Below are 25116 nucleotides of genomic sequence, written 5' to 3'. Positions count from 1 at the left end.
ATCTCAGAATTTCAAGTGTGTGTGTTTTTTTGGTCAATTTAAAGCCCTACTTAGTCGTATAAAAGCTTCGCATAAAATAGTGAAAATAGCTGATCTACAAGCGCTTGTAGATCGGCTGTTTTCACTCGCTTAAATCATTTTTTTAAATGATGAATACAAAACGAATAGTTTTGGACATACGTGGTTTCCACCCGACAACAATGATATATAGGTGCAGTAAAGTTACATTTTCAAAATCATGGCATATGTCTTGATATATATGTCTTGATACATGATACAATAGCATGTCACTTGGTACTCTACGGGTCTAAGTAGCAGCGTCTCTCCGCCATACTGTGTGTGGCGGCTGCCAATTATAGCGAAGATGGCACAATACTTTGCCAGCCTTTTTGCCTCTTTTTTTGGGCATCCCAAGTTGCTGAAACCCTCTAACAACCAACCTGTGAATGTCATAGGCTGCCAAATATAAAAACAAATAGTCTGCGCCTGTACACACAGACACACACACACACACACACACACACACACACACACACACACACACACACACACACACACACACACACACACACACACACACACACGGCACGCTCACGCCGTCTTCACCGTCTGTTGAATCATCCTACTCCTTGAGACCTGACTTCAGTATTAGAGCATCTTTTGTAGGGGGCGATACGTTTACACAGGGTTCCCACGGTCATGAAATTCCTGGAAATATTTTGAAATTAGAAAAAAGAAAATCTAGTTCTGGAAAGGTTTTGGAATTTATCAAGGGTCCTGGAAGGTCCTGGAAAGAAAATAGCTATGCATTGTCTTTGGTTATTGATTTTGTTAATACCTCTGAAATGACAAATTAAACATGGGCCAAATTGTCAAATATTAGAGGCAGAAATTGTGAAAATAGCAGATAGAACCGTGTTATGCAAAATGCCTCAACTCTTAGTGCTTGTCAGGGTGCCGGGTCCCCAGTTAAAATATGATTATTTCGGGGTCATGGCCTGAAAAGGTTGAGAACCACTGGCATACACTACCTGCCTTTGTGCATTGCACATAGGTGTAACCGACTCGTTATTGAGCTGAATTATTGTTATATAGTCCTGGAATTTGGGTTAAATATTCTGGAAGGGTTTTGGAAAAGTTTTGGAAATTAATTGGTAAAAATGTGTGGGAACTCTGTTTACAGCTGTATCACCTATCGTAACACCCTGTTGGCTTTGTTCTGTGCTACACGAGAGCCGCGCCGCTCAGCGCCTCGCACCTCGCTAACCAGAAAGGTCCTTCCTTTGCCAACTCCCGGTGAAGAACGTGCAAGGAAAGTGAGTCAGTAAATCCACCGAAAGGAGCGCTTCACCCCATCTCAGCCTTATGTAATTCTCATTATGAGATGTATGAGATGGCACCGTTTCAGTCTCGCTCTGTGTGTTAGAGGAGGCTGCTGTGGACAGTTTGGAAAACCTGCCTATCAGTGTTATCAGTGGTGGAAAAGGTACTCACATGCATTACTTTAAAGGACCTACACCATGAATTTTCACTTTTTCTATTTTAAAACCTTTTTTTGGTGTCCCACTGGCACCTTCTATCCTCACAAAGTCCTATTTCTGACAAGTGTGTCTTTCTCTGGTTTTGGGAAGACAGAGATGAGAAGCTCTCAGAACAGTGCTGTTCTGAGAATTGACGCGTGTGACGTCACACACGTTTCTGTTTAAAAAAAATAAAAATATATATTTTTTTTTTTTCAAAAAAAAATTTTTTTTCAAAAAAATTTTTTTTTCTTTGGAAAAACCCCACTAGATGCGCCACTGAGCAAACAGAGGCCGTTTTTGGTATTGCAGCTGGAGAGCCTCATTATAGTAGAGCTAGAACAAACAAAGGAATGGTCAGAGTGTTTGTTGAGGGTTAAAACCTGTCTAAGACTCAATTTTGAGCATATATTTATACAAAAAATATAGTTTTAAAAGCATGGTGTAGGCCCTTTAAGCAAAAGTATCAACTCTGCAATAATAGAATGTAGAGATTGTAGAATATACAGTAGAATAATTGTTATTTTGGTCGACGTTTGCCTGTCATCTCTTCTATGGTAGCCTACCACGTCAAAACAGCATGGAAGTGTGGACCAAGTGTGGAGGCTCATCAAATTGTGGTCTTTGGGTCAAATACCGTATAAATAATGGGCCTTGATATGAAAAGGGTTGAAAACCGTTGTTCTACAGGATTCAGATGTGGTTAATACCACACCCTGCTGAGCTGCCCTTGAGCAAAGCAGCAACCCCCCACCCCGACTACTACTTCGGCTAGAAGCTGTGGGCAGGTCATGGCTGAGAAAAGCACAGAAAACTCTTACTGGGGTTGTGAAGGATTGCAAGGTAACTACAGTAGATGTGTGCGCCTGCGAGTTTGTCAGATCTAACTCTCTCTCTCTCTCTCTCTCTCTCTCTCTCTCTCTCTCTCTCTCTCTCTCTCTCTCTCTCTCTCTCTCTCTCTCCCTCCCTCGTTCTCTCTCTCAGGTTGTCAGGAAGTAACGTCCCCGCTCCCATTGTCAGCAACAAGAACTGGCTCCGCCTTCACTTTGTCACTGATAGCAACCACCGCTACCGCGGCTTCAGCGGACACTACCAAGGTAAGTTGCTGCTACGCACGAACGCACACAAAGACACACGCACACACACGCACACACGCACACGCACAGACTATTGTTTCTTAATGACATTTCTTTGCAGGGATCTGTTATTTTGCTTCTTTGCCTATTATTATTTTTTATTACCGACCTCTCCTCCTTCTTTTTTTCTTTTTGTATAATCTTCTTTCTTGTTTGCTTTGTTTTCTTATCTTCCTTGACTGACGCTAACCACCAATTATGTTCCTCCACTCCCATCTCCTTGTCTCTTCTCAACTCCCTGCCACCATTCCTTGATTCTCCTCCCTCCTTATCGTCACATCTCTCTCTCTCTCTCTCTCTCTCTCTCTCTCTCTCTCTCTCTCTCTCTCTCTCTCTCTCTGTCTCGTTCTCCTTCTCTGATTGCCGCCCTCTGACAGAATTAGTTCACTCTGCCTCAGACCTTAGCCGGTGGAATGCATTTAGAATTCCACCCCGGGACTTAACGAGAGCTGAATATCTCATGCTAGCAGTGCACGCACAAAGCAGGGCGGAATATAGAGGTGTTATTATTTATGTTTTTTGATCCTTTTCTTTTTCTTTTAAAGCCCTTTTGTCCGCGGTTTGAATCACCTCAGCCTCTTCCTCGAAAAACAAAGGCTTAGTAAATATTACAATTCAGGGTCGTTTTGGGATGCTTTTCAACACAATACTGGACTGCATGTGTTTCTATGAGAATTATGTTAAAATCTACTCTCTCTAAGGGTTTGCCAGACCAGACTCTTCTCTGTTTCCCACCTCTCTTCTCTTCTCTTCTCTTCTCTTCTCTTCTCTTCTCTTCTCTTCTCTTCTCTTCTCTTCTCTTCTCTTCTCTTCCAACTCAACTCAAATGTTTGTTGTCTACCCTTTCCCTCCTCTCTTCCTCCCACGCTACCATGACATATTGGGAGTAGACCAGACAGGCTAATACTGGTTATTTCATCATTATTGCAGCACAAATGTTGACTCTGACTATCTCAGTGCCCTCACAGTGCAATTTGACCAAGATAGTTTGAACAGGTATATTCGTCTTTACTTAGACAGATAGGATGGCCGTGGGTTGGAATGTATCCGAGGGATTCCCCCTACATCATGACTGCTCCAGCTGACGATGCAAGCGCCACGTTTCAGACTTGTCGCACATGAGTAATATTGCTCTCAGCGAGTATCGCGGGGGCAGCCGGAGCCGAATGGATGTGGCAGACACTGCTGAACAAGACTATCACCAAAACATAATGTACGATCAGAGGAGACGACCGCCTTTCGAAATGGTAGCCCAGCACGACTGTAAGACTCGGTTGTTTGTTGTGAAATATGAAATAGGTTTTGGAAACGCTTTTCTGTTCATCTTCCTTGGAGGTGGCCCCTCCGGGTGTGTGCAGTATCCTAGATCTCGATATCGATCCTCGCGAAGCAGCTGTGATGATGTGTTTTAGCACTAGCCCCGCGGTTCTAAACTGAGCCGAGTTGCATTGTTTTCTTTTGTTGCTTCTTTACGTTTTTTCCTTTTTTTTTCTCCCCCTCTTCAGAAGGTTGTTTTGTGCTCTTTTGTGCTTTAGCGTTTTCAATCCCTAAATCCGGGGTAAAGCCTACCAAAGTGGCAATGTTGGCCGCCTAAGCCCTAGTTAAAGCCAGAGGGGGGAGGGGGGTAAGACGGTGGTGTGTTTCAGCTCAGAAAGGACAGAACATCAGAGAGAGAGGGTCACCGAGGGGCATCAGCGGCTGAGAGAGAGACGTAAAATGACCTGACAAGGGCACAAGGGCACAGGCATAGACGGACAACATTACTAAGATACAGCAGTGGTTCTCAACCTTTTCAGGCCACGAACCCCTTCAAAAAAATCGTATTTTAACTGGGGACCCCCACCCTACGAGCATTAAGCGTTGAGGCATTGCATTTTGTATAACACGGTTCCTATTGTGAAAATAGCAGATCTACGAAATGTTCACAATTTCTGCCTCTAATATTTGACGATTTGGCCAATGTTTAATTTGTCATTTTAGAGGTATTAAAAAGTCCTTCAATTGTCACTAGAAATGTGCCAGATATACTCCATACCTCCATACACTTACACTTTATGCTGGTTTGTTTACTGTTGAGAGAGAAAACAACGTTTTTCTGGGGACCCCCCCCCCCCCAAAATAATTTGGGGGGTCCCCCCTGGGGGTCCTGACCCACAGGTTGAGAACCACTGAGATACAGGATACACTAAGGTCCAGTAAAGCCTGTTGCGCGGTTCAGGCTGGGAAATGAATGGCAGTAATTTGCATTTGGCATAAAGACTAAATTGGGAGGAAAAAGAGAAACAGGGGAAAAAAGAAAATGGCAACTCCCATTGCTTTGTGCAAAATATTCGATGAAATATTCATTGAAATGTATATATATTTTTAATAATGGACACAAACAGAATATTGTGAGTAAATCTAAGAAAATACCACTACAAATACTAAAGTATTCTCGTTATTAATCCTCCACAGATTAATTTCCTCTTTCCCTGCCCCACCCTCCTATTCTTCGTTTTTTGTTTTTTTTCAATTTCAAACCAGTTTGGGGTCATTTTTACGTCGACTTGGGCTTTGGTGAGCACTCCAGACAGTTGCTTGATTCAGTATTTACATATTTGATATTCATTTTAATCTCAAACTTTTTCATGTCAAGGACCCCAACATTTATATACATGACCACAGGCCCCCATCTGAAAATATTGTGTGTCGGGGACCACCATACAAGATTCTTGTAGTTAAAATGTTAAAAATAGCAAATCGAGATCTCTAGAGCAAGGGTCTTCAACAGGGGGTCCGGGACCCCTAGGGGGTCCTCCAAATCTTTGTGTGATAAAAGCTGTTTTTCCTCCTTTTTTATATTAACCACTTGAACCCTAGCGTCCATATTCAGAGAACTTTAGCCAAAAATAGCAGATCTACAAGCTCACGATGCTCACGTTGTGAGCTTGTAGATCAGCATTTTTTTGGGCAAAGTGGTTTGTAGACTGTAGAGGGGAAAAAGAGTAGACTAAGTGAAAGGTCAAGTTTATTAAAGGGGAAGACCACCCATTTTTAATATTGAACTGTGTCATTAATATACCTTAGAGGAATTGTGTGGAAATAGAAAAAAAGTTCCCCCCCTTCTGTGTTGCCTAGAACTGGAGGATTGATTTTGGGGTTTGTATTTGTAAAGTACAACTTGATGACATCACACATTGTACTTTACAATACAAACCCCAAAATCAATCCTCCAGTTCTAGGCAACACAGAAGGGGGGGGGGGGGGGGGGGGAATTTTTTTTTTTTTACTATTTCCACACAACTCCTCTAAGGTATATTAATGACATATTTCAATATTGAAAATGGGTGGTCTTCCCCTTTAAGTATTGATGGTTCAAATGGTTCAATATCTGAAAACACAAATTGACATGCATCCAAAACACACTGATGATTGTGCCGTCAAACAATGACACTATATGGTATCTATGGGATGTGGGGGTCCCTGCTTCATCTCTCTCTCAGTCTCAACTAAGGGGTCCTTGGCCTGAAAACGTTGAAGACCTCTGCTCTAAAGCGTTCCAGGGGGACACCAACAAAAGGAGGCGCAAAAATGGGGTTTCAAATGAGGATCCGTGGCTATTTTCACATGAACATGGGGGTCCTTGACATGCAAACGTTTGAGAAGCACTGGTCCATTAGCCAGTGTTGTTTTTGACAGCAAATTTTGATTTAGTTTTAGTCATAGTCTTTTGAATAAAATGTCATTTAGTTTTAGTCATAATTTAGTCACCTGAAATGTTTTAGTCTTAGTCTAATTTTAGTCAACTAAATATCATAAGATTTTAGTCGACTAAAATGTATTTTGGCAGGCCTTGATGGCATCGTAATGACTGATTTTACACTTGGTTGTGTGCTGAAAATAGCAGATCTACAAGCTCACAACGCGTCGCAACACCTGAGGGCAACCAAACTCTCTTCTCCACTAGTCCCTCCCTAACGTCTAGTTTTTATTTTGTTGACGAAATTGTCAATATATTTAGTCTTAGTTTTAGTCATCACAGCTTAGTTTTTATTTAGTTTTTATTTAGTTTTCGTCAGTGAAAAAAACACAGTCGACAAACATTTTTCGTCATAGTTTTAGTCGACGAAATCAACACTGCTATTAGCTCTCTTCCTGTCCGTGTCTCTAATCTGTCTACAGCTTTCCATCTCATTGATTGACTGGGAGTTTTGGCCACTCCACCCCCTGGGGGCTGCTGTTAATTGGTTTAATTGATCTTGATTGGTTTAAAAGGTTAATTAGTACCTTAATGAGTGGCACTGGTCTGATAGGTTAGTTGATTAATTAGCTGGAGTTCTTAACGAGGCAGAGACTGATGGCTGCTTCCTGTCAGCTGTCAATCATCCCCTTGCTCTTGTCGGATCTTAATGGGTTGCAAAGAGACTTACAGGGGGCCTGGGAATATAATATAAATTATTAGAGGGAGGGAGAGAGAGAGAGAGAGAGAGAGAGAGAGAGAGACGTGCTACATATGAATCTCCGCTAATTTGAAAGCTTCACACGTGGTGTTCCAAAAATGTAATGGGGTAATTTAATAGGATGATAAGAAATAAACGAAACCCGCCCGACTAATTCATTCTTAAATTATATTTGGATTGCGGTTAAGACCTTGTTCAGACGGAGACGGGTTCTTTAAAACGGCAAAATAAAATGGCAGATATGCCTTCCGTTTAGACGACAACAGCGTTTTTCGGGGGTTGAAAACGCAACAAAGTGAAACCACCTTCCTGGGTGGAAATCTTTGAGAACGCTCTGCCTTGAGTCTCCATTTGAACAGGCAAAAAACAACAAAATGTGTGATGTCATGGCTGACGTCGGCTCAGCTGTGGAGCAGTGGTGTAAAGTCACTACTTTAATGCCTCATTCACAGACAGAGAAGCCAAGCTAATGGTTTGCTTGGTAATTCAATGCAAACCTCTATGCAAACCAGCTTTTAAAATTTCCAAGCTGGAAAAAAAGCTTGGAAATTTTTAAAGCTGGTTTGCATAGAGAATACATTGAATTACCAAGCAAACCATTAGCTTGACTTCTCTCAGTGTGAATGCAGCATTACTCCACTACATTTATTTGAAACTATAGTTACTATTTACTTCTCAGATATAAATTATAATATTATAAAAACACCTTAACCACGTTAAACCAATGTCATACCTACGCAATTTGAAACTAGCTGATTACTTTACTTAGTAAAGAATATGAGTACCTTTTTCCACCACTGCTGTGGAGCCACGCTGCACTGGAGAATATAAACAAAGAAAGCAAGACAGCTGTGATAGGAAGTAAAGTGGACATCACGCCACTTGTTTCTCTGGCAGTGCGTCACCGCCTCCTAGCGACATGGCATGCACACTGAAATGAAAATGCAACGGCACCCTGTAGTTTTCTCTAGAGACCATTCCCGGTATGTTGATCAAAGCACTGAGAACATGTCCAGCAGTGCTCCATCACAACGCGTCGTTGGCTTGTACGATTCCGGTACTTTAAAGATTCCCTCTTAATGGTTCAATTCCTTAACTGTTCCCTTTAAAGATTCCTATATGTTCCTCACTGGTTCTTAAATTGAGTTACAGGGACCCTTTGAGGTACTGTATGTGGTTCCAAATGGACCCTTACAGGTCTGTATCGCTGAGTGTTTTGGTGGTTCTTAAAATTAAAAGGTTTGAGAACCAGGTGAATTCCACAAGTTCCAAATGTAAAATTTTGGTTCCTCCAATTTGTCTGGTTTCAAATTCCAACCGTACTTGTAGACCTGCTGTTTTTTTTTGTTTTTTTTGCTTGCAACACCCAAACCAATCCTATTGAAATCAAGATGAAAGTAGACATAATATATTCTGATGGCTTCCACTTAACTTCATCTGTACCTTAATCTACTTGAGCGTACTCCCCAGGGCTCTATCCATTTATACTCTTTATCTTAGCATTTAGAGTACTCCCTTATCCAATCATTGAGCCTTTTCCTCCTGTTTTCACTTTATTGTACAGTCCTTTTATAGCACCACTATCACTAAACTTGCTGTATTGTATAATTAGGATAATGCATTCAACTCGTCGCGTCGCTGGGAGAATGAATTATTTCGGTATAAAATGCCCAAATTGGAAAGAAAGTAAATTAATTGGGCAGTGTTAGTATAGTCTAAACTGGCATGCAGAGTATGTAAACAATTCCAGACTTGTCTCTGAGAGAATCAATAAATCAATATGTTTTTTGCAGGTTTAGTTGAGTTTATAAGCCACTATTGTGAGAACACAGTGGGAGAAGCCTGGCTGTAGATAATACCAAGTAGCTGAACTGGGCGTTTTTGTTTGTTTGTGTGAGAGTGCGTGGTTCGCGTGAGCCGACTGTGCGTGAGTTCATGCGTCGATGTGCACGTACACTCCTGGGCCTCAGGAAGAATAGTTGTTAGCGCGGTAATAACTAATGGGGGGATCCTGAATAAAGAATAAACAATAAAGTGCACGGGCATGCATTATGGGTCAGCCCCTCGGCTCATCGGTGTCTCGCTCTGCTGCCGCCCGAATTATGAAGTTATGAATAAATAATGACCTCCTAATGAGTTATGTGTACGTACACAAGAGGAGAATATGGCACGGGGAAATGGATAGGCCCAGAGCAAGAGAGAACGAGCGACAGACGGACGTGCGGGAATGGAGCGAGAGAGGCGAACAGGGCCAAAACAGACTGAGAAAGAAAGAACAAGGGCTGTCCAGAGACAGAGGGAGGGGGTTACAACTGTAATCACTTGGCAGCGCGTTCCGCACTAAAGCTTCAAGTTTTTAACGTCCCGCTGTTGTACAAGCCTGCTGGCTGTGTCGTTGGAAGCAGTGAATCCATGCTAATAGTTTTTGTTAAAGGAAAGCCTGGTGCCCCCACCCCCGAATGGAACACAGCTAATTGATCATTTGCATGCTTAATTGATGTTCAGAAATTATTCAGCTGTGGCAGTGTTTTCGAACATGCTATGGGCTAAGTGTCCCCCCCCCCCCCAGACGTAAATCTAACAGATTTGCCACGAGGCTCAATGCTAACAACTTGGCCCCAGGATACAGGCTGGTTGAAAGGAACATCCACCCTAGAACAGATTTCTTGGGCTATTTCCTATCTCTTTGATCCTGGACAGCTGTCAATATCTGAGGACATGAAAGGAGCAAGCTGCCTAAATCCATGGATTAGAGTAGAGAAATCTGTACATAATACAATTCACTGCGGGGCAAATTCACAAAAGAATTGCACGGCTTTTGCGGCCGCTAAACCCTCGCGCATAAGACAAAAAGAAGCTGTGTAATTCTCAAAGCAGCCGCAAAAGGTGAAATGGGGTGTCACGCCCCGTCTTTCCTGTGATCATGGCAGCAGTGAGTGTAGCCAGGCGAAGGCATTACTATGGTGTTTCTGCTAGTGAGCGAATAGTTTCAACCCTCTAATGCTGGGGTGTCAAGAAGGCTTTTTGTGGGTGCGTGCAGGAGAATGTGCTAAAGACAGAGATACAGTCACAACACTGGCTCAGGAGTGGCTGTATTTCAATCGGAAGCTTCCCGGTTCCATACCCGGCTCCTCCTGGCTTCGTGTTGAAGTGTCCTTGAGCAAGACACTTCACGCCTAATTGCTCCTAATGAGCAGGTCGGTGTCTTGCATGCTTTCCTCCTGGTGTGCGCGTGTGCAATTGTATTGTAAAGCACTTTGGAGGAAGGCACCATATGAATGCACCATTTAACACACAAAATGATGGGTGATGATTCTTTGGATGACATTCTATGGGTAGCATTTCACACAACTGTCATATGTGTCACTGAGCTTTCATCCAACTGCCCTTCATGTGCCTTTGTTGTGCCGTGTGTTCCGATGTGTGCTAAGTGTGCTGTGCACACTCGCAAGGTTGTTATTATGGTTATATAACCCTGGTGGACTAAACTTGATGAAACATTTTGTGTCCATTTGAGTTTGGGTTTGGCACTCAATAACACTATAATAACATGTTTTCAAACACCATGTGGATCATACCCAAGAACAAATACAGATGATAAAATAAATGCAGCCGTGTTCATGGAAACGTTATGAAGTATGTTACGTCACATCTGTGGATTATTTAGATTTGACCTTATCTGTCTTTGTTGAGGATATATATTTTGTATTTATTTTTTTATCACAGCAGAGTATTAGGTCTGTGTCTTGTTGATTAGTGCTATTGATATTTATTGATATTTATTTAGTGATTGTGCTGGGTATCATCAGCTAGGAATAGCTGGGCCAGCAAAGCCGTGATGAGCTGGTAAGGTGCAGCTAAATTATATATCTGTTAATGTCAATGCAATTGTGTTTTGCGTACAATCAGATGCAGAGTAGGGATCCTAGGAAGGTGTAGTGAATCAGATTGCATTGATTGTACGACCCTAGACAGGAAAACAAGAGCATAAGTAATGATTAAACCTGGGTTATGGTTCGTCATGTAACAAGTAGCCTACAGTTCAAGATGATCTGATGATAAATTAATGAGGTTGGATTTGAACACTGCTGCTCGGTTCATTAGCTGTGCCAGCTTGTGGTTCTTTTTGGTCTTGTATGTTGGTCCAAATTAAATCCATAATGTTATGTTACAAACTCCGCAAGCGCTTTCAAGACTACCCTTAACTATCCAAACTTTATACATTAGCGGGTATTCTTGAAAGCGCTTGCGGGAATGATGTGCACAAGACCTGTAAGGGTCCATTTGGAAGCCCCTGAAGTTTGCACAGCTTCCCAACACACGTAAATGGATTCACCAGAAAGTGGCAGTACATCATTGTAAGTATTCGGAGTGCTCAGGTGGGCAGGCCAATCCAAACACCGTCTGTGACATTCATGTCATTCATGAATAATCCTCTACCTACAGTACTGTACAACTCACAGCAAATCTGACCCAGTAGACACATACTGTGAGTGCAGAACATGCAGGACAATATCGTCGTTGTCGCGTGAACTCCTTGTATGTCCCAAACCGTTTGTTTTGCATTTATCATTTTAAAAATGATTTAAACCAGTGAAAACAGCCGATCTACAAGCACACAACGCCTCGAACGGCGAGGCGTTGTGTGCTTGTATATCTGCTGTTTTCACTACTTTTGTGCGACAGCCTTGTATGATGAAGCAGGGCTTTACTTTGCGAAAGAACGGACAAATTTGAAACTTGGAGATACAAGGTTTCCACCCAACAACGACGATATGCTGATCTAGCCATTGTATTTAAGAACTAACCCATACGGTGCATTATCTTCTACAAATATTTAATCTAGATATTTCCTTAATTACAGGGCTAAACACTAATCGGTATTTTACTGTAGCATGTTTATTTGATGCTCAGGAGCCTTAGAATGGCACTCAGGAAGTTAATTTATGATGCTTCTCGGCCTCAGACCACACAGACCCAGGCATGGAAACAGCATACAGCATGATTAATTATTGCAGTGCTCTAAAAGGCACTCTTATAGCGCTCTTTAGTCACGCAGACAGACCTCAATGTACTTCTCAGTCCAGAACCCCCAAAAATGTAAAATGTCTCTGGCCTCAAAGCTCATTAAAATATATCAGCACAGCTCTTCCCAATGTGGAGGCTCACAAGCAATAGACCAATGACCCAATTCTGAGTCTGAAAATGCAGTTTAAAGAAATCATGATGCATTACAGTTTCACGGTACATCAGACTGTGGTTTTGATAGCCCATTTTGTCAAATTTTGGAGTAATGGACATACTTTAACTGAAGCTTTCTGAAGAAACTTATGTAATTCCTTGGTCAACATCACTTAAGATTAATTCAAAAGTCATGAGAGTTGTGAGAGATCAAATCATTTGTCATAATGTGTCAGTCCTTCAGGCTAGATGCCCCTTGGCAATGAGTTAGGGTTTAAGTAGTTAACCCAACCCCATAGTGAGTGAGTTGCGAGAGAGCAGACGTCACGTTGCAACAGCAGATTGAGAAGGCATTTCAGCAACGGTCAAACTACCCTTGAGCAAGGTAATGAATCCGTAACTGCTGCAGTCAAACGGCTCAACAGTCACTAGTAGAAGGCCGTGGTTGTACTGAAGGCATGTAGCATTCCCACCCCCTGCATCTGTTTACCCGGGCTGTTGATGGAAATAGAGCTACAGTGCAGGCCTGTGAACCGTTACAAGTTAACAACTGATTGCAGCTTAAGATAAATACTGTTTTCAGGGTTGTTCCTCTCAAGAAAGCATAGTTGTTTTCAGTTATTTATATGCCATCAGACTAAGAAATATTTATAGTATATTTGTACATACAAGGAATATGATTTGCTGAGGTAGATGTATTGTAGTGAATAGAAATCAGCATAAGAAATATTTACACATCAAGACCAGGTCGTTTTTTCGTCAAATGTGTTTTTCAGGGTAAGGAGAGAGAGAGAGAGAGAGATAGAGAGAGCAAGGGACCCAGTGGTCCGAAAATAAATATGAAACGGGTGGCCGTGTGCAAACGTGATTGACATAACGTGAGGTTGGTTTCTTAATTTACGTGCTCCGAAATTTGCTCCTATATTCGTCCAGAAAAAAATGCAGCCGTGTGCAACGACCTTTACTGTTTAAAATGTATGTTTTAACAAGTTAAATGCTTCAGAAAGTGCCAACTGGTAACGTAGGCTATACCCAAGACAATTGTGGATCCATGCAAAAGTTTTGCTCACATGCTTGCCAAATTTCCGTTGTGCCTGTAACACTATATGGGCCCGATTTAATTTCAGTTCAGTTTTACTGCATTGTATGACTGACTACTGTCATATATTTCACTTGAAATGTAATTTTTAATTGCGAGGCGTTGTGAGCATTTGGCCAATGTTTGACCAGAGGTATTAAAAAGGTCTTTAAAGTCCTTAAATTGTCACTTTAGAAATGTGCAGATACCCTGTATACACTTATACTGTACGTTGGTCTGTTTACTATTGAGTGAGAAAACAATGTTAGAATTCAGAGCAAGGAGAGAAAACAATGTTAACATTTAGCTAAACTTCTGGGGACCCCCCAAAATAATTTGGGGATCCCTCTGGGGGTCCCGACCCACAGGTTGAGAACCACTGAGCTAGGGCACAGGCAGTGCACACACACACACACACACACACACACACACACACACACACACACACACACACACACACACACACACACACACACACACACACTGTTCTAGATCCCTCACCCTATAGGAGCCATGCCGTAACAAAATAAAGGATAAAAAAACGCTTTAAAAGATCATGTTCGAATGGATATGCACTTACAGGAATGGCCTGTGTATGCATTCTTTATTGCTATCACACTCTCATAGGCATTAAGCAGATGCTTTTAATCCAAAGCGATTTACAATAAGCAGATAATACATCACTATAATAAGCAAGATAATATGTCAGAACATCAACAACAATAATAAATGCATAGGATTATCAATCTAGAAAAAAACAATAACATAGGTAGACCATGCACCTAATCATTAACAAATGTTCTCAAAAACCTAAAAAATGCTAACTAGCTTCATGTATGGTCATTGAGTGTTACAGTAGTGCTATGGGTTTAGGTGGAGTCTGAAGAGGTGAGTCTTCAGTTCACAGCGGAAGCTAGGGAGTGAGTCATACTCTATACGCAGGAGATACTGCACTAGCGTGTGGGTGTATCCATCTGTGCGAGCAGGGAGGGTGAAGCGATTAAGGGTTAGTCCCGGGGGGGGCTGTGAGAGGCCATGGGGAGTAGGAGGATGTCCAGGTGGTGCAAGGAGGGTAGTCTTTGGAAGGGGTGGTGTTCACTGTCCAGGATGAGAAGGGTCAGCAGCGATCCGTCCCGGAGACACGGCAGGTCACGGCCGGTGACCCCCCCTCTGCCCTTGTCCTTGTCAGCGGAGGCAGCGAACCAGATGGTGATGAATGTCGGAGAGGGTGGACTCCATGATGGCCTTTTTTCTTTTGTGTGGCAGGTTGAATGTCTTAATCTACCGCAAGGATAACATCCTCGGGTGATCCTCTCCTGATGATGGAGGTGATGTTCTCCACCTGCGGTCTGGGGTGTTGTTGTTGTTGAACGACTCCATACACTGTTGGCTGGGCAGTCACACAGACAGGACCAGGGGAGTGACAGCTAGGGCAGTGGTTCTCAACCTTTTCTGGCCGTGACCCATAAAATAATCATATTTGAACTGGGGACCCCCCACCGTGACGAGCACTTGGAATTGTAGGAGTTGGCATTACATTTAGTTTGATCCCATCTATTCCATTGTGAAAATAGCCGATCTACATGCTCACAACGCCTCGCGTTGCGAGGCGTTGTGAGCATTTGACCAATGTTTGACCAGAGGTACTAAAAAGGTCTTTAAAGTCCTTAAATTGTCACTTTAGAAATGTGCAGATACCCTGTATACACTTATACTGTACGTTGGTCTGTTTACTATTGAGTGAGAAAACAATGTTAGAATTCAGAGCAAGGAGAGAAAACAATGTTAACATTTAGCTAAACTTCTGGGGACCCCCCAAAATAATTTGGGGATCCCTCTGGGGGTCCCGACCCACAGGTTGAGAACCACTGAGCTAGGGCACAGGCAGTTCCTGATGGCAACCATCCATCTCTAAAGTCTTTAGAACGCATGAGCTCCAAAGTTGTTCTGGCTGCAACAGCAGTAGTAATCTGTGGTCAAACCGTCAATCTTTAGGAAGACTTGTCCCCGTCGCTGATTAGGCCAGCAAGGGTTCAGGGTTGTGTCATCCGCAAATCGATCGGTGGCTAGAATCAAGAATCAGGAGAATCGAGATTCGAGAGGGGTTTATTTTTTTGCTACTTGTGGTTTATTTCCCCAGGTACAATCAGCTATGTTGACGGGACATGTTCCACAGAGACTGTGCTAACACAATACAATATACAACAATATGTGTATGTGGTGGAGAGTAAGTGATGTACTTTTTGGGGCGTAAAAATAGTCAGTTTTACGGATAGTAGTGATGGTTTACTCTGCACTTTATAGAGAGAAGAGCAGGGGACCGATCACACTTCTGATCTGATCTACCCAGCAGCCCATTCTGCCTGCTTTCTGTTTACGGTATGTTACAGTGAGAGTGGAGAGAGTTGGACCCAAGTGCAAACAACAGTACATACTGTACAGTAGGCAGAGCAGCCCCAGAGCAAAATAAATGTTTTATTCCGCCAGCAAACAGTCCAAAAACTTGGACTTTAAGTCCAAAATTCAAAACAAAGGATAAAAAATAAAACACAAGCAGGATGCAAGAGGATAAGAGTCTTGCTCAGGGACACTTGAACACATACGCTCAGTGTTGTAAAGTAACTAAGTACATTGACATTCATTTGTTTTAGATTTTAGAATATGTGTTGTGAGCTTGTAGATCAGCTATTTTCGCTGTTTGTCGTACACATTATTATACAGGGCTTAAAGGGATATTTCACTATATAATAATTATTCTTTTGTATTTATTTTTTTCATTTTCCAAAAAAAAAAAAACTATTACAAATTGAAAAACGTAATTGAAAGAACATGGCCTGCTCCTGTATTATAGGAGGACAGTATGAGTCACCAGAACCAAGGACAGGTGTTTTTGATGAATCTATCATGGTTCAAATGGAGTTTGATTTTACAATGGGTTTTTATAGGAAGGGGATGTCTGATTAAATGAATATCAAATATCTAAATACTGAGTCGAGCAACTTAAAAACTGCCTGGGGTGTTCACAAAAGCCTGATTAGATGATAAAAAGTGAAATATCCCTTTAAGTGGTTCAAAAGATGCCCCTTCTCTGTTTCGTTTTACCAATCGAACCTTGGTCCAGACTGTTCCCTTGTCCGTTGAATCTACAAAGTACCTGTCTGTAGTTAAATCAAAGAGTGGGAGATTTGGTGTTCTAGGACATGATCTCCCATAGTGCCTACCAGACTTGACGAGGAGTCCTTGGCAGAGAATAGTTGTTACTTAGCCAGTCTAAACCTATCCCTGTCTCCACTCTTGAAAGCTGCTTAACTCTCTACTGATACATCTGATGACATCTAAATTCAGTGAAATGGGATAAAACAGGTTGGAAACAATGCTGAAATAAAACAAAATAACGGCATCGAGGAACCAAGTCAAAAGGCTTTAGTGCAGCCTTCAATATGGGATGGTGTGAGGATTGGTGTTCAAAGCAGTGGGCATCTGGTTTCCGCTGCCCTGCGAACCCATACATTGAATTTAGATTTTCCCAGACAGGGAGTAGTAGGCGGAGATCTGTGACCGTCTGGCTCCACAAGACTGTGTATTGCAGAGGCGTCACTTAATAAAAACTAGAGGGTTGCAAAAGGTGATCACTTATTGTAAGCCCGATTTCAAAAGTGGCGTTTTGTGTGTCATCAAGGCTGAGAACAAGATAGCAAAATCCTTTTCAAATTGTCTTTATTAAGCGATATACCTTTTTATACTAACGCCACCCAGATATGATTCTTTAAAACAGAAAACAGTGGAGAGAGAAAAGTATTGATTTCCAATCAGCCAGTCAAAAAGTTTTAGCGGGGCAAGCAGTCCAGCCATCCACCCACCCATCCATCCATCCATCCAGCCAACCAGTAAGCATGACACCCAGCCAATGAACCAGTCAGTCATTTCAGCTCTCATCATCAGGAGGTGCAGTCAGTCAGGGAGTTACTGAGACAGCTTGCTAATCAAGTGTTTGAGTGTTCCTTCAGAATTAGCCTAGTGTTAGCCACTCTTCTTCCATGTAATTGTCATTCACTAAGTCACTTAGTGTGCCAGTCAAAAGGAATTTTGCTGCTGTTGTTCTTAACACAACTTGTACTTAAAGTTGTGCTGGATAAGTGTCAGCAAAATTCTTAAAATGCCATTAGCGTTGAGTCAGTTATTCAGACAGACAGCCCCAGTCACCCGGTCGAGGCCAGCCAGAAAGTTAGTCAGCCAAAGTCGGCCAGCCTGGCCAGTCTGGCCGCTAGCCAATCAGCTGGTCACTTACGTAGTCAGCCATCCAGCAGGCAGCCAGTTGAACGGCTGCCAGGGGTTCCATTTAGAGGCTGAACACTGAGAAATAAAGTCTGGGCCCTTACAGTATTAATGAACAAAACATCTGATGATGGGGGGATAGGAGGGTGAGAGAGAGAGAGAGAGAGAGAGAGAGAGAGAGAGAGAGAGAGAGAGAGAGAGAGAGAGACTAACAGACGACCGGACGGACGGACGGACGGACGGACGGACGGACGAGGGCAGCAGAGGAAAAAGAAAAGATAAAGGATTGTTACCTTTTGGTCAAGATGAGAAATGGTACTGTTATTCTTATTGTAACAACTTAAACTCTCTCTCTTCACTGACAGCCGATCTACAAGCTCACAACGTGATGTGTTGGCCAAATATGTGCCCATTATGACATGGCAGTGGTGGAAAAAGTACTCAAAATGTTTACTTAAGTAAAAGTATCAATACTGCAATATAAGGACTCTGTTACAAGTAAAGTCTGTAATTAAAAAATAAAAAGGTAGTGGCAACAAAATGTACTTAAAGTACAAACCAGAATTATGCAGAATGTCCCATTTCAGGTTTTCAAATGTTTAAAAGTCTTTTGAAAGTAATAGTCTTGTAGATCGGCTCCCGTTCCTAACAAACAATCTGTGGCTATTCAACCCTTATTCTAACACAAACACATCACTGAAACCTCCTTTAATTTAAACCTGACCTTGACTTGGTGGCACCATGGGAGCCCTAACTTTTTTGTAGTCATCATCAGTGTTCAAGGTTTAGAGAGTTGTGAGAGTGGAAAGGGACAGAAAGAGACAGGGGTGTTTCTGGGTGAAGGGTGGTGGCATAGAAGAGAAGAAAGACATTGAAAGAATGAAAGCCACGGATGGATAAGGTCCTAGTGAGGACCTGACTGCTGCATCAGTATTCCCTTTGTAGTCTCTACCTTTAGTGGTATTTTGAAATGAATGGCTGAAGGGAATTTTAAATGATGCCTTTAGTGAAAGAAAGAAAAAACCTTTATAATGCGGGGACATTCATGCATGCTGTAATCTATTGATACATTCTCTCCAAAACTCTGTGTGCATGCATATCTGACCTTCGCCAGATGTCATATTTGATGGAGATTCGAGGCAGCATGAAATATTAAAAAAACGAAAATATTGTTGTACTGAATGAGGAACTTTCTTTATACAGTGACTGTCGAAAATATGCTAAACCATAATGATGTTTAATAACTGTGGTCTCTTTTCCGCGATCTTCGTGTGGGTAGATCGATCGAAAACCTCCTGTTGTCTTCCTCCAGGATCAGTGGTGAGGTTTGTCCACCGGCATAAAATAGCTGAGTGTGTGTCCGCAGACCAAGCACACTCGCTAAAGGACAGTAGTTTTCAAAATTTCAATTCAAATACAATTCACGTGGTAATTGTGCCAGTGTAGCCACTTTTCAACTATTTTGGTGTCATTATAGTGAAAAAAGTGTTATCGAAAATATCGAAAATAGCTGATCTATAGGCCCACACTGTATCACAGCATGGCGTGCTGCAAGCTTGTAGATTGACTGTTTTTGCTATTTTTGTATAGTTTTTAAAGGCTATATTGGGGCCGCAGCCAGACTCTATGGCTATTTGTCGGTCCTTGGCTTGGGAAAAAAAACACTGTTGTAGGGGACATTGCCGACCTGCACAGCCCCCCCAACACACACACGCACGCACGCACGCACGCACGCACGCACGCACGCACGCACGCACGCACGCACGCACGCACGCACACACACACACACACACACACACACACACACACACACACACACACTATGTAGAGCACCTTGCTTGTTCTAAAGGGCTGGCACTGGGAGAGAGAGAGAGGAGGCAGGAGGCTGGCTTTGCTCTGGAGCGTGGAAAGGAAGAGCTCCAGCTAATGTTTTGGAAGTGCTCCAGATGAGCCTGATTAAACCATAGTGGAACTGATCCAGGAAGCGTGGATACAAAATAATGGATCTTATCCAGAAAGGGGCTTGATAAAACATAATGGAACTAGCCCAGAGAGAGATGAGAGAGGGAGATGATGGAGATTGCTTTCACTGACCTTCAGTTAGTCACACCATTACGGTTGTATTTCGGGTCTAACCGAGTGCTACCTGCACGGCAGTAATGTTGGGACCCTGCCTGCAGGATACTACATTTCAAATGGTTTTAAGAGACATTGTTGGCGGAATGTGACAGTGCAGCACGTGATTTTATAAAGTTCAAAAAATATTTTTAATTGGTAGAGGGGGCGGTAGGTAGAGTGGCCGTTTGGGAATAGTAAGGTCTTGAGTTTGATCCCCGGCCTTACATTGCGCTGCAATCAGTGTCAAAGTACGAGGAAGGGTAAATGTAATGCGCATTGTAAAGCGCTTTGGGGAAAGGCACTATATAAATGCAGTATTATCATTCACTATTTAGAGGGAGAGGAAGCTACAAATGGCAACTAACTGGAAAGTGACTAAGTACATCTATTCAACTACTGTAGCCTGTAGGGATAGTTCACCCCCCATCGATTACCCCATGAAGACTTGATTTCATGGATATTTTGTGTTTTTCGTCGCATTCCTAATCCAATAATTTAATAACCAGCAGTGGTTCCCTATAGAGACACAAAGAGCCTATATATGTAACGGAGGTAAATCGGACCTCCCCACCCGGGCTTCGAACCCAGTCCAATATCTTAACCATCACTCCAAAGGGATATCCCTATGGAACGAGGGCAGATACTAGACTTTTGAGGCTTCAGGCAAGCACACACGCACACACGCACACGCACACGCACACGCACACGCACACGCACACACACATATATATATATATATATATATATATATATATATATACACATTAACTGACAAATCATGATGGATTAGTTAGTATTACATTAACCTACCCAGCAGCACACAATAATTAAACATTATTATATATTTTTTATTTCAGATTCTGTAGGTCAGTGTAAAGGAAACCATGGTTAGAGATAGAGGAGAGGCATGCAGGACAAGATGGGCTGAATTTGAATCCAGGTCCGCATACTTATGCAGGATGTATATCGGATTGTATTATAGATGCACACTACTACTAAGTATAATATTTTGATACCACTACTTTTGTTCTTTTTGCACGAATAGAGGTTCAGGCCGCTACACCAGTGGTTCTCAAACCTTTTTGGCTCAGGTCACCCCTGTAAATGCGTTTTTCATCCACGTCACCCCTTAATTACATTGTTACTCGGGGTGCCCGCTGGCCTACAGGCGCATACCACATAGGCATTGCCACATAGGCATTGATGCCTAACGGCGTCACCGGTTCGATTCCCGATCCGGACGACCTTTGCCGCATGTCACACCCCATCTCTCCCCCCATTTCCTGTCAGTCTACTGTCCTATATACTCCTTATACTGTCTTGTCACCTGCGCACCTTCTTGAGAGAAACCGGGTGTGCGCAAGTCTTCTCTTCATGTATACTGTAGACTGAAAAAAAGAACGCACCAAGTGAAGTGCAAGTGACATTTATAAATCGCAAATAGTATCAAAGTATTCTGAGGCACTCCTGGACTTGCGTCAAGGCACCCTGATGTGCCACGGCACTCACTTTGAGAAACCCTACACTGCCGATCTCCTGTTCACAGGCTTTGGGCTGCTCGGTTATTTCCTCAGTGTCACTTGGTCTTCTCGTTTTCAGGGGATCTTCTCTCTCAGAGTGTTATCTTGTGTCTGACACAGTGTAGGTTGAACTCCATATGTACAGTATGTGCATTTGACGCCATATACAGTATGTGCATTTGGGGGCCGTGGTCCACTGACTGACCCACTCATTCACTCACCCATTAACCCTTAAGTGCTGTTCGGGTCATCTTGACCCGTTTTACATTTTCATTTGGAAAAAAAAGGTAGAAGTTAAAAATGTTTCCACCTGAAACTCACTGGCCTTAAAGATTCTTCTGAGATGAACATGTAAAAAAAATATTTTTGCACTACACCCATGCTACACCCCCCTCATATTTTTTGAACCTTAAGTGCTGTTCGGGTCATTTTGACCCGGAAGCACAGAAATACACAGTATTATGCCAAAACACAGACACACAGTCACCCCCACTTCTAACACCGCCCTTCCGAAGCCCCATTCCGAACCCTCCCCCCCTTCCTATAAGCATGAGCAATATTGCCCAGTATTAAATGAAGTAGTTTTTTTTACATGGATTTCAGCTAAATCAGTAAAAACGCCTAGCTCTTTCAGTGTTTAATGTGATAGAGCAAAGCAGAAATGCAAACATTTACCAAATATATCATATGAATTGTTTGGTATTGAGTCAAAGTCAATGTATCATGATGATTTGTTAAGTTAAAATTGATATTAGTGTTGTTTTTTTTAAACCAAATATCCACCGGGTCAAAATGACCCGAACAGAACGAAGGTGTAGTGAATCTGAACAGAACTTAAGGGTTAAGCAATTTTAATGTAGGATAGTACAATTATATTATATATGTTTAAATGTAGTGAGCAGTACGTTCTCAACGTCATTTCACCCAGATAACACCGACAGTATAGATTGGAAAAATGTGTATTATTTACAATGTAAATGCAGGTGTGAATATTATATTTGTGCTTGCCGTTCAGGCTCCGCTACCGTACACAATACTATACACTGTTCAGCATAATTAGGAGAAGACAATCATTGCTAGAGCAGGGAGATCCATCACAAACCCCCCCAGGGGGAAAGAGCGCCTACAGGTGGGGCATCCTCCAAACAGCGGAGGCGCTTCACAGTAAAATCTTCGGTTTTAATTTAACCATTTGTAACTCTGAGAGGGTAACCAAATGTCTCTTAGAGTTAGCTTTGCAAGCTTTTATTTATATATTGCAGTATTGATACTTTTCAGTAAAACATTTGAGTACTTTTTCCACCACTGTCAGTACATTTCTCATACTCAAGGGCATACAGTATATTTTGCTTGAAATGGTGGTTTGTTGTTTGTACTGCCACCTTTTATTACCACTTCTCAAATGACTGTTGTTTGGTCCATATTTGACACTAAACAAAATTATTTTCATAAATCACAGGTGACAACCTTTCTTGTCACCTGCTGAGGTACAAACTCACTTTTCATTTGTCCTCCATTTCTGTTCCCTACAATCCTCAATTCACACTAGCATGCAACAAAAGAGGAGATGCTATGAAAAAAAGAAAATCCTCATTCGCTGATTAAACATAACTGAAAATGGCACAATTTTCAAAATCGTTGTTCATTCAAATATATTCATGATAGTATAGGGACAATATTAGCTCACTTACTGCTAAAAATAACCCTGTCTATGTAGCTCCCTGCCTGGCCCGATAAACCAGAGAATTTAATAAGCTATAAAGTAAAAACATTTTTTATTGCCCCCGGAACTAAAAAAGCGGAACTAAACCTCTCGGAACGGTTTCTTCACGGACCCATTTGATCGCTGCACTATTACCATGGCAACCGACAACCAGAAGCATATTTCGTCCCTCCAAGTCGGTCACACCCTGTTTATACAACACAGGAGCCAGTTCCTGAACAGATTGTCAGTTTTTCACATTTGTTTTATTTATTTTGAAGCTGTGGACAATGTAAACAATGCATGGTTGGGGTCCGATCGTGCACGATGAATACTCTCGCGCCCACTTTAAAGGTAAGAGAAGACAGGTAGTGAGCTACATAGGAATTTCTTCTGGACTATCGGGGGTTGCGATCAGTGAGTTAGGGAGAATTTGTATATATAGTATACAGCAGTGGTTCTGTGATACAGTGACCCTCATGGTTCCTGGGGTGGTCCCAATGGATCCTTGCAGGTCTGTAACTCTGAGAGTTATGGGGGTCCTTGAAATGTAAACATTTGAGAATCACTGGTCTACAGAATATAAGATTGTGTATGCACGGTCAGGGGCGTCACAAGGGGGTAGGAAAGTGGGACTGAGTTACTAGTGCCCAAGGTGGTGGAGAGGCCTTAATTATTTTATACTTTAGCTATTGAAAAATTAGCAGATATACAAGCTCACAGCTTGTAGATCTGCTATTTTTGAAAAGTTGTGAAAATGTGTGCAAATCTTTGAATATATGTATTTTTTAAGCGAACATTTGTAACTCAAATTTTGCTTCTGGGGGGTCCCTGGAACTAAATATTTTGAGATGGGGGTCTGTGGCCAAATACATACTGTACCATTTTGGGGGTCCTTCACAAAAGGTTTGAGCTTTACTGACATCGAAACATAGGATTTGAAATATTCAAAGATTTTCATGATTTTTCAAAAATAGCAGATCTACAAGCTCGCAGCGCGGCACTCGGTGCCGCGCTGTGAGCTTGTATATCTGCTATTTTTCAATAGTTAAAGCACAGGGGCCCCGCAGTGAATCCTTGTACCCAGGGCCCAGAATTTGGTGCGACACCCCTGTGCACGGTACCAAGCAACCCAGGGTCTACGGCAGTGGTGCAATGTTTTACAGAAGTAAGAGTATCAATACTGCAGTTAGAAGCAAAAGTCTGGAATTGACTTGAGTAAAAGTGCAACAGTGGAAAGATCTCATTATGCAGAATGTCCCACTTCACACGTTTCCAAATGAATAAATAAAAATGTATACAAATCTTTTGAAATAGTAGATCTACAGTACAATGCATTACGGATCAACGAATTATGAGCTTTTTTGGCCATATTTTCAAATGGCCAAAATGTATATTGGGCCGAAGTGGCTAATGTATGTTTTGTAATACTAATCAAAATCTACAAAGTAGACTAGTAGCTAAAGTTTTCAAATAATTATAGTAGAGTAAAAGTACAATATTTGCCTTTAAAATGTAGTGGAGTAGAAGTAAAAGTACAGACAATTGGAAATACTCCAGTAAAGTAAAAAAAAAAAAAAAAAGAACGAACAAAAACTACAGTACACGACAGCTCTATACGGATGTGTGGGGCTCAATAGTGGTGGACAGACGACAGCAGGGTTGTTGATGTAACATGACCTTTATTTCCTGGAGCTCTGCCTGATCCACACAGTGCTGCTTGCCATGCTGTGGTCCTAGCAGGCGACGGGCCGCAGCGCCACGGAGGAACAACGTGTTACGGGGGAGAGCAGATGTAGCGTTCTGTCCACGGAGGAACAACGTGTTACAGGGGGAGAGCAGGTGTAGCATTCTGTCCAGACACCGGCTCCCCCTGAGCCCGTTTTGGGATGCTGATTAATCCCGTGTGCATCGATTAGCTCGATGCACAACAGGTGCGCAGCCTGTCCCGCCCAGCTCCGAGTCCAATTAGTTTGAATCAAGCCACCTGTGAAATCCGACAACGGACAAAGGCAGAAACTCCTGCCAGCTTCCACACCTTCTCCACAGGTTTGTGTATCCACCTGTTTGCGCGAGAATTTACTGTAGCATTATTTGCGGGACACTTCCGGGTTAACAGCAGGCATACAAGCTCACATCACCAGCGG

General features: G+C 42.3%; 1 protein-coding gene across 1 annotated transcript in view; it reads left to right on the top strand.

Moving 5' to 3' along the window:
- Nucleotides 1-25116, top strand: part of csmd3b (CUB and Sushi multiple domains 3b) — a gene marked incomplete at both ends in the record, with an annotated part of 797030 nt that overhangs the window by 441345 nt on the left and 330569 nt on the right. Inside the window, 1 exon segment of the mRNA XM_080735998.1 lies at nucleotides 2505-2617. Coding sequence (XP_080592124.1) covers nucleotides 2505-2617 — 113 coding nt within the window.

Source organism: Nannobrachium achirus (genome assembly GCF_963921795.1).
Source record: "Nannobrachium achirus genome assembly, chromosome: 10".
In the NCBI taxonomy this organism is placed as follows: Eukaryota; Metazoa; Chordata; class Actinopteri; order Myctophiformes; family Myctophidae; genus Nannobrachium; species Nannobrachium achirus.
Note: the sequence above shows the minus strand (reverse complement) of the source record. Positions and strands in the feature narration are given on the sequence as shown.